We start from the raw sequence: 14500 nt of genomic DNA on the forward strand, positions 1-14500 counted from the left end.
GTCTATGAAGGTTATATGTCAGGAAATGGAAACATATGCTCATTATATGAAATGTTGTAAATACTTTGTATTTTATGGAAATGTTTGACTTTCTGACATGTTCCCCAGTATTTCTGCCATTTATTACAACATGCTTCTTGAACCTGACACTTTCCTTCTATACCCTGCTTAAATTGACTGTTCAGTTGTTATCCAGTTTAAGTGTTCCTACACCATTTTGTCTGCTTTTTCATGTCCTTGTGCGTGCCCAGAAATTGTACTAAAACTCCCATACGCCTTACTATATAAAATAACCTTTTTTTTATTTATTTTTTAATCTCTTCGATATAATTGGAAAGTTTGGAGGCTTGAGAGTGATGCCACTGAATCTGAGCAAATTAAAACCTTATCACTTCCTCAACCCACCCAAGTGCTATTTGTGTTGAAACTAACTCTAGAGTGTACACTGAGGTTAGTCTGGGATTAAATTCTGCCTCAGAAATTAAAATATTATTAATATTATGATTTTAAAAAATACTTTATAAAAATCTTTGTTAACTGTCTTTCTGTTAATGCAGTAATGACAGCCATCTGTGGCCACCCAGACCCAGTGGTTTAAATTATGTAGTTTAGCATTAAGTTTATTATTAATTTACAACAAAACAAAAAAACATTGTGCCTTTATCTACAAAATCTTTTTTTTCTCTTGAATTATATAGTGAAATTGGACAAGCTCAGTGCCGATTCATTTTCTGCTAATGCTTTTTTGTGAATTTGAATGTGTGCAAAGGATTGTGGATGATTGCAGGTAGCCGAGATTTGCAGCCTTTCGATTGAGAAGCACCCTTCGCTGAAGTTAAAGGGTTAGTTCACCCAAAAATGAAAATTAGCCCATGATTTACTCAGCCTCAAGCCATCCTAGGTGTATATGACTTTCTTCTTTAAGACGAATACAATCAGAGTTATATTAAACAACTTCCAAGCTTTGTAATTACTTTATAAGCTTTATAATGGCAGTGAATGACTGTTTCTGTTTTGAAGCATCCATCCATTATAAAAGTAATCCACACAGCTCTGGGGGGTTAATAAAGGCCTTCTGAATTAAAGCGATGGGTTCGTCTAAGAAAAATATCCACATTGAAAACTTTATCAACTAAAATAACTAGCTTCCGGCAGACGGCCTACGCAAGTCGACTTATACCAAAAGAGTAACACTTAACGATGTATGACGTAGGATATAGGAGTAGCGTATAAGCTTTGACGCCTCTCACGGTTCAAACAACTAGGACTGGCCAACAAACTCAAGCTCCTCTGATATTTCTCTTTAAAAATTCTCGTTTTAGACTTCTAATTCGTGACTGGTGTTTTGTTTTGCTCTATCCTCTGCGCTTCCGTGTTCATCAGTGAATTTTGTGTCAAGGTCAAGGGTTACTTTTTCACCTTAAATAGATGCGTACAGCCATCTGTTGGAAGCTAGTTATTTTAGTTGATAAAGTTTTAAATACGACTATTTTTCCAAAACGAACGCATCGTTTCGCTTCAGAAGGACTTTATTTAACCCCCGGAGCTGTGTGGAGCACTTTTATCATGGATAGATGCACTTTTATGGACTTCAAAACAGAAACAGCCATTCACTGCCATTATAAAGCTTGGAAGAGCCAGGATTTTTTAACTTAACTCCGATTGTATTCGTCTGAAAGAAGAAAGTCATGTACACCTTGGCTTGAAGGTGAGTAAATCATAGGCTAATTAAAAATTTTGGGTGAACTATCCCTTTAACTCAAAGCCACTTGAGGCCTTTTTTATGGGTTTATGGAGAGGCTTTCCTACACTGAATAAACCACTTTTGTGAAGAATGAATTGGCAGCCTACTAGTATCAGCTGAAAAAGAAAAAGGTTGATAAGCACTGAACTAAAAGAATATGGTCCTTACACTGACTAAGCTATCATTCAATTAAATTACTTAAAACACCACATGCATGATACTGTTATAAGGAAGACATAAAGACCAAATATCTTACATCCTTTTTTTGTTGTTGATTTATTAAGAACTGAAGCCACCCTGGACATTAAGATTGCAAGTGAAAGCAGACAAAGATAATTCTAGAAGATTACAACATGGAATTTTTGAAAGAAACAAAATCTACTGAGTAAATTGATTTATAGTCCCCATGAAATGATCTTTACCAAGTAAACACATAATAATAATAAAAAAAACCTGTTCCACATGGGGGAGGGGTTAAACAGTTTCAATGTTGTAGATTTTTTTTGTTTGTTCTGGTCTTCAGATGCACCACAGAAACCGCCAGTAACATTCCCAGTAGGCCAACACACAACACTGCTGCAAATACTTGGTAATGCAGAGAGAGTCCATTAAGACCTCCTGACAAATCTGTTTTTTAGGAAATAAAGTGAATAAGTAATAAACAAGAGCTTATCTTGAGGGTTGGGAAAGAATTTAGCTCACAAAATCAATTTTATGCTATATTTAATTCAAAAACATATATCAGTAAAAGGACTACAAGTGAGTGTTTCCAAATATATAGAAAAGCAGCACTTTTACTCTTACCTTTTACACGATCAAAGGGTTTTTCTTTGTTTTGTTGGTTTGCTAAAAACATATAAAAGGTGAGCAGGAAAAAAAAAACACTAATAATTATAATGCTCACATATATCTCAAGAAATCCAATGCCCTCACTTACTGTATAGTTGCACTCCTTTGTCAAATTCCAAGTGTTTTTTATATAATGTTGCACAGTGGTATGTGGAAAGGTCGCTAGTGGAGATTTGGGAAATTCTTAATCCAGTCATTTGCTCCTCCATAAAACCCTCAAAACGACTTTCATTATAGTTCCAGACGACAGACAGTTCTCCATTATGTTTTAGACTTGTGACCATCAGAGCCATTGGCCGCCCCTCACTCATCTTCAGCCAGTGGATGTCATTGTAGAAAGAGATGTTACACTTTAAAACCACTGTGTCTCCAAGGTTAACTTCTTTCAGTTGTACTGCTTCCAAATGGTTTAGGGGGAGAATTATGAGAACTGGCAGAAAGAAAAGATAATCATGAAGCAACACAATTGCTATATATTTTGTCCTAACAGTGCTATGCATAAGTTTAGACACCCATGCTAAAGTTGACTAAAAAGAGGAATAAAAAATCATCTTTTGGAAATTGAACTTAATGCCTTAATTAAAAAAATTAGGAAAAATCCAACCTTTAAGGACACCAATTTTCTTTGTGAATGAATAATGTATCGTAAATAAATAAATGTTCTTCCTTAAAATACAGGGTGCATAAGTTTTTATTTTATTTTTAGGATACTATGCATCCTGATAAAGTTCCCTTGGCCTTTGGAATTAAAATAGCCCCACATCATCACATAGCCTTCACCATACCTAGAGATTGGCATGGGGTACTTTCCATAAGATCATCTCTCAATGCAAATCAAACTAGCTATTAGGCTAACTGAAATAAAACCATGCCAATCTCTAGGTATGGTGAAGGCTATGTGATGATGTGGGGCTATTTTAATTCCAAAGGCCAAGGGAACTTTATCAGGATGCATAGTATCCTGGATCCATGAAGTAACTGGCCTTTACAAATAAAAATCTGCCTGCCTCTATGGGAATTTAACATAGGGGTGTCCAAACTTATGCACCCTGTATTTTAAGGAAGAACATTTATTTACGATACATTATTCATTCACAAAGAAAATTGGTGTCCTTAAAGGTTGGATTTTTCCTAATTTTTTAAATTAAGGCATTAAGTTCAGTTTCCAAAAGATGATTTTTTATTCCTCTTTTTAGTCAACTTTAGTATGGGTGTCTAAACTTATGCATAGCACTGTAATTGCATTGTGTTCAATCCACTCAATGTAAAATTTATGATTACTTAATCCATTTGTGTTGGGACTACATGAATGTTTTTTTTTTTTTTTTTTTGCATTAACTGAAATGAATTTTGTTGGATTGTTAGTTCTCAACATTCTCAGAGAGTAAATGTTGAAATTGTGCTATTTTATGTGTTTTTAATGTTTAATGTTCAGTAATGTTTGACATTTAAAATGGTTTCTGTTATGTTGACGTTTTTGGGGTTTCCACAGTGTTGAAGAGTAGAGCTGGTTTGGTTGTGGCTGCATGTATAAAGAAAGACCATATTGTACATTGCTTCACTTTATCAGAAATATGCCTGTGCCAGAGCAGAAACAAGTTACTCCGTTGCACTGTTAACTACAGAAAGTCTTTCTAAAACATAAATTGTCAGACACTAACAGGACTTTTCCATTTACTCAAAATCACAGACTTGGATATATTGGAATCTTCTAAGTATAACTGAGCTGTTTTAACTAAAAAACATTGACTAAGTTTAACTAAAAATATATGCTTAATGCACACAAAATTGTGTAACCAAGCCTTTTTCCCTGTAACAGATACACTGAAATTGCATGATATCACTTACTTTATGAAGTTTATTTTAAATCTGTTTTTTAAAAGATAATTAATTTTAAATCTTACCTGTTATTAAGCATGATAACACCATTGTTGTCAGTCCAGTGTTTGCTTGATTTCTGAAAGCCTGCAAGATTTCCAGTCAAAGGAAGTAAAACCGTTCTCTGCCCACTCCCAGCGTACAAGTTTTTTTTTTATATGTTTCCATCAGTGTTGTTATTGGTATAGTCTCTTAAATACAGTTAAAGGAAAATACTTGGTGATTTCCTACTAAAACATTTTTCGCTTTTAAAGGCGGCAATTGAATAAAGAATTTTTGTTAAGCAGAAAGCAGTCATTTACTTCTTTAGTCAAGTGTTAGATACTTGCGATTCAGGTGAAATTCTCTGTAATTCATTTCTCTGTTTTCCTTTCCGCTTTCAGTACGTTCACTAGCTGCTGCAATGGGATCAGTTTTGCCTGTTCACTGAAGGTTATTTCCGTCAATTCAGACACCGACGCCTGTTCTGAGACCAGAATCCATTCGCACTGCAACACTCTCTTGCAGCAGGAAGTTGTTTGGCCAAAGGAAATAGGTTTACTCACACAAACATTTAAGAGTTTCATAGCTGTGAAAGCCACAACCTACCTACATATTTGTTCTGAAAAACAGTATGGGACAAACAGAAAAAAAATCTAAAGATTATCGATCAACATTTTAGCACCGTATTTTACCATTGCTTTTTGAAGACTCAGAGGTAGCACTCAATTGTGGTTAGCAGGACAGTTCACATATTTATTTACAATGCTGATTCTGCTTTGCAGCTTTTCCCGTTTATGCATGTTAGTTTTTACTATTGTTACTATATGACAATGACAAGAGTTTTTTTCCAGAGCACAGAAACATACAGACAGACAAATTTGACAGAAAATAGTGGCATGTCATGGATGGGTGAAGTTACAGAGCCTTGCAGGTTTAAAAATGATTTATTCAATTTAGTGTGCGTTTCAATACATCTACAACTTTATTTTGCCAGCCTGCAACAACTGTTGCAAAAACCAAACGAATGGTCACATTATAATTCTTTAGTATATCAAGAAGTCCAAAGCAGGTAGAGGCATTCCTCATTAACTGGATAGGCCTAATAAACGGATATTTAGTGTTAAGACACGAATCCACAACTATTTTAGTCAATTAATAGCATTTTAAAATCCGACTGCTGGGTATAAAAAGTATCTATCAATATAAGGTTCACCACAAACATCTAAAACACTGAGCAACACCTAACAAAAGGAACCAATCTTAACCACGGATTGCAGAGAAGTAAATATACACATTCAACACTCAAATACGTCTGAAGTCAAACTAAATTATTATACAATAATGACAAGCTATAAAGCAAAGATTTTGATCTCAGGCACTTAAGACCATGTATTAAATGTAATGTTACCTATTTAACTTCACTACTCATCTATCTAGGGTAACTGTGTGGAACTGGTCACAACCATGATATATTGCAGGAAAAACATGGCGTGGAGAGAAAACATTCATTAAATTAACTGCATTGTAAAGCAAACATGCTTAGTGTAAACAGAGAACTTCATAAAAGCATACTATACAATATACATCATTGCTGATCCTTCTAGTCTTTCTTTGGCTCTTCATTCTTGTCATCCAAATAGCCTGGAAAGCTTTCAGCTGGTTCCCACGTGTTCTGAAACTTTGCCCCACTGAGAAAAGTAAATAAAATGTAAATAGAAAATTAAAATTTCAGGGATTAAAGAAAAAAAAAAAGGTTTAACCCTGTCTGCAATCCAAATTGATTTTAAAAGAATTAACTGAGTTTAGCTTTGGGAGCTGCCACCACACCAAAGTGTATAAATTACAGGGGTCATTATAATGGAAAAGTAAATGAGTTTGTCTTTAAGGCCTTATTAATGGCCTTGAGCAAAGCACCTAACCCCCAATCGCTCCCCGGTGCCACAACAAAAATGGCTGCCAAGTGCTCCAGGTGTGTGTTCATGGTGTGTATTCACTACTCACTGTGTACTTGGATGGGGGAAATGCAGAGCACCATACTTGGCTACACATCACTTTCACTAATGTAGTTAACTAAAGTTCACTAATGAAACCTCATTGTTAGGACGGCGTTACCTATATACGATTATAAACTCCAGTGACAAACCACTGACTTTTATGAACAGAACTAGGTTAAGCTGAATGCTACTGGTGGTTCTCTTTGGTGGTGTGATATCAGATGAGGAAGACTTACCACAATGTGCAAGGCATCCACTTGACCCGAACTTCATTTCTTCCCTTTAAAAATGAAATGGATGTCAGATTAAAGCATTACAAAATAATTTAAGGGCTCATGGGATGATGCATACAAGCACTTTATTCCTACCTTATTGTTTCTCCATCTCAGAATATTTTCAACAGGAAACACGCCATTGTATGCGTCATGAGAACAATCTACAGAAAAAACATCAGCAATGAGAATTTAATTAAATAAATCTGCACGAGAATACTAATAACACAGTGAATCCAGTCAAGTTTTGTATGTCATTCAATCCGCATGTTCTATTTTTGTAACATTACCTGCCATTTTCCGCTTTCGCGGTGGAGTACAGAGTCCGGACTCATCACTTGCACTGGGATTTTTCCCTTCATCTGTTATTTTTTCAGTTTCATGTGCAGGTGTTGACTCCAATTCATTTGCATCTTCACTAATCTGAATTTGGCAAGAGGCAGATGACATGACGGCATATACTTTCCTGACACTTGACTGTCCAACACCTGAATCCGACATGTTTCCTGGTCTTGAATCTGGGTTTTCTGCTACACTTTGGGGTGATAGTTGTGACGTGCTGGTCTCAGGTACGTTCACCATTGTGGATTCTGCAACGCGTTTGCATGCAGATCCAGGTGTTGTGCATGCAGAAGCCGGATTCGGTTCACTCAAAAGATTCTGTTTTGAAGAGATATTTGGCAAGGGAGAGCTATTTGAGGACAAAGCAGCCTCCAGCTGGGAGTCTGAGATTCTTTCGAGACGAATCTCGAACCTCTTAGCTTTCATTTCATTGGGAACAATGAGGTTGGTGTGGATCCTCTTGTGCACGGTCCAAGCGCACTGAGTGGCAAACATTTGCTCACACTGACTGCAGCTGAACTGAGGTTGAACTTCCTGACTGTGTGTGGTCAGCCCCTGAAGGGTAGTGAACATCTGCCCACACCTGTTGCAATTCTGAGGCATTGAGCACTTGTGACTCTTGAACAGGAGGTCCGTTTTAAATCTTCTCTCACATTTACGACAGATATACACGCTAGGGACCTGCTGCTGGGAGGGGTTATCACACTCATCCGATGAACAACACAGACATTGTCTCTGCATGCTGAGGTGCTGTCGGTCTCGAAGACCACGAGCAACACTAATTTCATTTGCGTGATTCTGCTTTTTGATTATTTTTCTTTTTTTGAATTTTTCAGATGTGGGCTGTGATGTTGTCTTGCTTGATGATGCTTTCTGCTCCTTCACCTGTGACACCTTGGTGGGACAAACTATTTTCGGCTTTACCACAAGCTGTTTGCATTTGGTCTCTTGCCACTTTTCAGCAGTTGCACAGCTTTTCTGAACCTTATGGCCTGATGAAGCTACAACAACAAAAAAGCAAAAATTAGGATTGCTAAGAGTCAATGAGAGCACATTATTTATAATAACAAGACGCAAAACATGCATTGTATAATGGTGTTCATTTAGTGTTATTTATATAGAATTATAGTATTTAATTTTTTTAAGTATTTTTTGTTACGTGATTTTGTTGTTTTTATTAGTTTTGTATATTTATATATTTCTATTTAGCTTTCATTTATTTTTATTTCAGTTTTAGTACTTTTAGTGCTTCAACTTAAAATTGTTTCATTTCAATTACTTGCCAATGCCAAGGCAACATTTCAAAATTTCTTTTTAAAATATATGATCTATATTTTATTTTGTTTCAATTAAATGTTTTTAATATTTTTATTAGTTTTGGTTAACAATACCAACACTGGTTTATACCCCAGATTATGTTAATCAAAACCGAATTGAAAAAATGCTTTAAAATTAGGGCTGGGTATTGACACAAATTTCACGATTCGATTTTGATTTCGATTCAATAGCTTGCAATTCTATCCTGATTTTGATTACATTCGATATCAATTCATATCAGGTACAGTAGAGTACATGGCAAAGTGATTCAAGGAAAAAAAAAAAACTCAACCAATGCTGTAAACTATACAGGGAGTCAGTTGGTACATTACTATAATATTTAAGGTTAAAATTAACTGATTTGTACACAATTAAATTACACACAAGGAGGCTTTTATAGTAATAACGTTATAATTACATGGTTATGTTTCTAATCTAATTTGTTGTTTGAAATATAAACATTTAAATGGTGGCTGTCATAAAAACTTGTTTTCATGACTTGTTTTGAAGAACAGTAAAAAAATAAATAAAATGTAATATTCATTATTCATATATTTAGCAAAATGCTCCTCTCTAGAGTTAATTTTCTAGCTGACTAATGAGCTTGTGGCCATTGAATGGCTTTTCTGAGCTAAATATAACAATACGCAGACATCTCAACCTGCACTCACTTCCAGGAGGTAGGATGCACCACTCCATAAAAAAATTATATATTAATTATATTATATTATTCATTCGCATAAGCCACAAAACACAGGTTCGTTTATTCAATAGTAGGCTATTTTTGCGGCAAAAGTGATGTATGCTAGAGTGTCACGAAATAAGAGGGGGAGGGTCTTGACGAAATCAGAACGCAAGTGGTCACAGGAGACACATTTGAAACGCATGTTAGCACCAGGTGTAAACGGTAATGCGTCTTGGCTGACCACTAATAATCGGATCACCGAAAACATCTTAATACCGAGTGGAAACAGGGCTTCTCTCTTTGTTGGATGAGAGACGCAACAAAGCTCTGATGAGTCATAAACTGAAAACAGCATAGACTAGCGGTTCATAAAAATGAGGATCTTGAATGAAATTTTTTTTTTTACCCAGTCCTATTAAAATACTAATAAAGATCACCACAAAATGTTTTCACTTTAACTCTCATTTTAACTCATCTTAGTGACTAGTGATATTTTTAAAGGGATACTTCACCGATTAGCATTAAAGGGGACCTATTATGCCCCTTTTCACAAGATGTAAAATAAGTCTCTGATGTCCCCAGAGTGTGTATGTGAAGTTTTAGCTCAAAATACCCAACAGGTCATTTTTTACAGCATGTTTAAATTGTCACTTTTTGGTGCTAAAAAAAACACGCTGTTCAACAAAAAAAAGAGAGCTATGTGGATTAATACATCCAGCCACACAACACCTACAACGCTTGGGAGGCATTCTCGTCAGTGCAGCAATGGCGGATGTGTACAACTCGCTGTGAACTCGATCAGGGCGGGTCGATGTTAAAACGGCAGTGTCTGTCAACACTCGTGGGCGGGGCCTGTGGCTTTAGTGACGTCACTAAAGCCGCATTCTGAAAACAGGTCGTTGGGAGACACTGCTTATGATTTATGGGGATTAAAAAAAAAAGAGTGAGTGGATTTTTATCACTATTGGGTGGTTGTGTACACACACTGCCAACACACATTTATGTCCAAACAGCATGCAAAAGTGAATTTTGCATAATACGCTGATTTCACGCAGCCGTTATTTTGAAATCGAAAGCGAGGCTCCGGTGGGAAGAAAACCGGAAGTGTCGCCTTTAATCACTGGAGAGTCGTGAATGCGATGGCGTATTGTTGTGTTTAATGATGTTGTGTCAATTCTAAAACTGTACATACATTTCTTTCATACTTTAGACTATACAGTGAAAATTCATTTATAAATAAAATATATTTTTTAGATATAATTCAGAAAGTAAAAAAAGAAGCAGGAATGAATTATATACATCCTATATTGGATATTAACATCCAATAGTGTAAATCGCGGCAGCAGCTTCAGGTTGGTAGTCCAAGGCATTGTTGTTTATCTTCACTTCCGGGGTTCTTACCACCGGAGCCTCACTTTCGATTTCAAAATGGCGGCTGCGTGAAATCAGCGTATAGGTCCCCTTTAAGCTTTGTATCAGTAGAAACCCGATAGTATTTTCGAATGACCGTGCTTCCCTCCCTCATGTCCCCCTGAGACGAGAGATTTCTGTATTGTGTGTCTGGAAAAAAATCTCCGATGACGCAAAATCTGAGGCTTTTTTGGCCAGAGGCGAGAGACTACAGCCAGTAGTAGGAGCTAGTTCCGCATGTTCTCAACCCGCCCATAGGGGGATCTCACGATAAAATGGCGTCTTTTCAGTTTCGAGTCAACCAGTAGCCTAGTTGTATCATTCTTCCGATACTGCCCTCTGTAACCGATAGGTCGTGTCTTGGGAGTGGCCTCGGGCAGCGAAGCAAGTGCATTCTGGGAGTTGTCGTCTTTCATCCACATGAGCCAAAAAAACATTTTCTGGCTTTTCTCAGTCTAGAAGGCGCCAACTTATAAAATAATTTCACATTTCTACTACATAAATTACCCAATTTAAATACACATTTATCTTTCCAGCGGTGAAATATCCCTTTAAGAACAAACTTGAGAAAATTTTTTTTTTTACAGAACACTGTACAGTTCTTTATTTCCACTTTTATATATAGTATTCATTTGTAGTTTGTAGAGGAACTTTTCTGTAACAAGTTTATTAACTTAAAAATGAGTACCTGGTCTGATTGACCGTGCGGTCTTTGGTCCACTGGCTTTAACATTCCCCAGACTGACAGCTCTCTTCCCAACTGAGACATTATCTGCTCTTTCTTCAGGTCCCTGTAACAAAAAAAATATATACATGTAATTTTTATTATCAAAGGAGCATAAATGATTCAATAGAATAATATACAATATATATATATATATATTATGTAACATTAAATAAATAAAATGTCAGTGAGGTTGTCGGTGATAATTGGTGATAATGACCAACAAGAAACATTGATTTAACCAAAATTGGACAGATTTTAGCCAAAGAAATAAAATCCTTCTGTGTTGTTTTTTTGGAAACACTGCTTGAATCAATATAGACTCAGTGCAGATTTATACTGCCCTACAAACAAGTGGAAACACTGACAGCACAACACATGCCCACTCACCACATCCCCTGGCCTGAGAGTGTTTGAGCTCTGTACGCCAAGCAGAGAATTATCACGTGACACTTCCATCTCGTCATCTTCTCGTTTGAAGTCACCCCTCTGAGCCCTGAAGATGGCCTCTGTCTTTTGCTGCTCACATTCCTCCAAATGCTGCTTCAACAAGTCGATCTCCCTCCAGCTTCGGGTGATCTCCACCCTGGTCTCCAGCAGCACTTTGCTAAATATTTTGACTATCTCTGAGGTTGTCGTCAACATGAGTCCTTCAATCAGAGTCCTGAACTTGGCTGATAAGGGATCTTCTGCTTCCATTGTGTGTAGCTGGCTGGTGGGGGATGTCTTACACAGAGAGGGCAGACTCACTGCCAGCTTCCCAAAACCCTTCTATTGTGCAACTACACAGAGTACAGTTGAGAAACAGCTGTCCAGGTTCAGGTTACCTTTCAACAGAGGAGATATATACAGATATAGAAGTTGTTTATGCCAGTAACAGATATTAAATGTTCCTGTGTGACCTCTGCTGGTTTTAGTGTTATTTAATATTATCTGGCTGGCTTCATTGTGACAATCTTAGAAGCATCAAACAAACCATTTTTTGCACACTATGCCATTTTGTATATCAAAGTTTGTATGAATTCAGACAGAGCTTTCATAACATACCATAACAATTCCAGCTATTATTCAAAATATTCTATTATAAGTAGTGTTTTGAGGGTAAACTTAATGTTAAAGGGACAGTCCACACAAAACTCTTTGGTTACCCAACATTCTTCAAAATATCTTCTTTTGTGTTATGCAGAAAAAAGCAAGCCCTACATGTTTGGAATGACATGAGAGTGAGTAAATGATGATTGATTTTTTTTTTTTTTAAGTATATATTTAATAAATCACATACAGTTTAATATATTTACGGACAGATTTAGCGACAAAATAAAAGTTTTTGTATCGTGTGTAGATGCTTCTGTTTCTTTCATTTTCTCACATATATTATTATTATTGCCAGATTAAAAAAAACATTAAAGGGTTAGTTCACCCAAAAATGAAAATTCTGTCAGTAATTACTCACCCTCATGTTGTTCCAACCCCGTAAGACTCTCGTTCATCTTCGGAACACAAATTAAGATGTCTGATGAAATCTGAGAGCTGGCTCACTCCTTCATAGGCTGCAAGGTAACTGATATCTGCCAGCCCAGAAAAGTTAGTAAAGACATCGTTAAACTTGTCCAAGTGACTACAGTGGCTCAACCTTAAGTTTATCAAGTGACGAGAATACTTTTTGTGTGCAAAAAAACCCACGAATTTATTCAACTATTCATTTTCTTCTGTGTGGGCCTCTGAGTGAGTTCACGTAGTGTAGCAGCGCAGCGCTTCTGGGTTGTACGTCAGAACGTAGGCTCACCATTGGACGACGCTGGTCATGCGTGTGATGCTGGCCAATAGTGAGCCTACGTTCTGACGTACAACCCAGAAGCGCTGCGCTGTTACACTGCGTGAACTCACTCAGAGGCCAGAAGCGCTGCGCTGTTACACAACGTCAACAGCTTAGGAGAATGACATGGAAGAGAAGAGATGGTTGAATAAAGTCGTTATTTTTTGTTTATTTTTGCGCACAAAAAGTATTCTCGTCGCTTGATAGACTTAAGGTTGAGCCACTGTAGTCACTTGGACAAGTTTAACGATGTCTTTACTAACTTTTCTGGGCTGGCAGATATCAGTTACCTTGCAGCCTATGAAGGAGTGAGCCAGCTCTCAGATTTCATAAAAAATATCTTAATTTATGTTCCGAAGATGAACGAAAGTCTTACGGGGTTGGAACAACATGAGGGTGAGTAATTACTGACAGAATTTTCATTTTTGGGTGAACTAACCCTTTAATGTTTTTTTTAATCTGGCAATAATAATAATATATGTGAGAAAATGAAAGAAACAGAAGCATCTACACACGATACAAAAACTTTTATTTTGTCGCTAAATATGTCTGTAAAGATTTTAAACTGTATGTGATTTATTAAATATATACTTTTTAAGAAAAAAGAAAATTCAATCATCATTTACTCACCCTAATGTTGTTCCAAACTTGTAGGGCTTGCTTTTTTCTGCATAACACAAAAAAGATATTTTGAAGAATGTTGGGTTACTAACACAATACAACAAAATTTAAAAATAACAAACAATTATTTTTGTTTAAACTAATTGCAGGTAAAGGTGCACGGTTTGTTAAATATCTCAGTAATTCTGGTGCGATTCGTTTTTTTTTTTTATTCACTTTTTATTACAGAGTGCCTATGTATGGATTTGATGGTTTCAGCTGGACATGACCTGTAATGTCGGGGGGAAAACGTGGACGGGGGCATTTCTCGCGTTTAAAGGGACAGTTATGCTAAAGCAAGCAAGCTAATGACGACACAAAAAATGTATTTATCTCAAAAAGTTACCTAAGAAAAATATTTGTTCCGGTCAAATATTCCACGCTCTCTGTAAGCTAACAAAGATAAAGTGGTGACGCTCTTTTCATTAATAACTTTCACCGTTACAAGAAAAGCTGCATGTTCTCCTCACCTCATCAATAGTATGAAGCGGGAATCATATAACGTTAATCATGCAAATTATGGAAACGAAAACCTCAAGTAAAACATGTATATTCTCAATGCTCCATATGAGAGCAACTCACCTTCGATAAAAATCCAAGATTTTGCCCGAGACAACGCTCTGACTCCCACTGTCGCTGCGTGGAATGTGAAGCGTAACCGCATAACGGGCCGACGGGAAACAAACATCGATGGGAGCTGATTCCACAAAATCCCGGAGGAACTATTCATTTTTACCTTTATTATTGTTGGCATGTGTCGAAACAAACCATTTTTGTTAATTTAGACAAAAATTTAATCAATAAAGCAACCCATTTGTGTACGTAGG

The 14500-nt window shown here is 36.6% G+C and overlaps 1 protein-coding gene and 1 long non-coding RNA gene across 3 annotated transcripts; both read right to left on the reverse strand.

Annotated features, from left to right (window-relative positions):
• Positions 1–695: 695 nt before the first annotated feature.
• LOC307174511 lies at positions 696–4888 on the reverse strand. Its single transcript, XR_013824002.1, has 4 exons — positions 4498–4888; positions 2682–3023; positions 2549–2590; positions 696–2371 (listed from the first exon to the last, which is right to left on the reverse strand). It is a non-coding gene; the product is annotated as an uncharacterized lncRNA (long non-coding RNA).
• A 298-nt stretch (positions 4889–5186) lies between these two features.
• Positions 5187–14369, reverse strand: LOC307174303 (uncharacterized protein). 2 transcript variants are annotated; one of them, XM_079898058.1, is made up of 8 exons: positions 14256–14369; positions 13644–13680; positions 11588–12024; positions 11162–11264; positions 7010–8062; positions 6816–6883; positions 6684–6727; positions 5187–6141 (listed from the first exon to the last, which is right to left on the reverse strand). In XM_079898058.1, exons 3-8 carry the CDS (start codon positions 11894–11896, stop codon positions 6054–6056), a joined length of 1665 nt encoding a protein of 554 aa, XP_079754184.1. In that variant the 5' UTR covers positions 11897–12024; positions 13644–13680; positions 14256–14369; the 3' UTR covers positions 5187–6053. The 2 variants fall into 2 exon arrangements, with proteins under 2 accessions (XP_079754184.1, XP_079754183.1); XM_079898057.1 differs by lacking the exon at positions 13644–13680.
• Positions 14370–14500: the final 131 nt, after the last annotated feature.

Source organism: Squalius cephalus (assembly GCF_949319135.1).
Source record: "Squalius cephalus genome assembly, chromosome: 2".
Classification (NCBI taxonomy): domain Eukaryota; kingdom Metazoa; phylum Chordata; class Actinopteri; order Cypriniformes; family Leuciscidae; genus Squalius; species Squalius cephalus.

Coding starts and splice junctions, on each gene's coding strand:
- LOC307174303 (XM_079898057.1), bottom strand. CDS start 11,896: ATGGAAGCAGAAGATCCCTTATCAGCCAAGTTCAGGACTCTGATTGAA. Junction 11,265..11,587: donor CTCTCAGGCCAGGGGATGTG/GTGAGTGGGCAT, acceptor TTTTTGTTACAG/GGACCTGAAGAAAGAGCAGA. Junction 8,063..11,161: donor CGCACGGTCAATCAGACCAG/GTACTCATTTTT, acceptor TTGTTGTTGTAG/CTTCATCAGGCCATAAGGTT.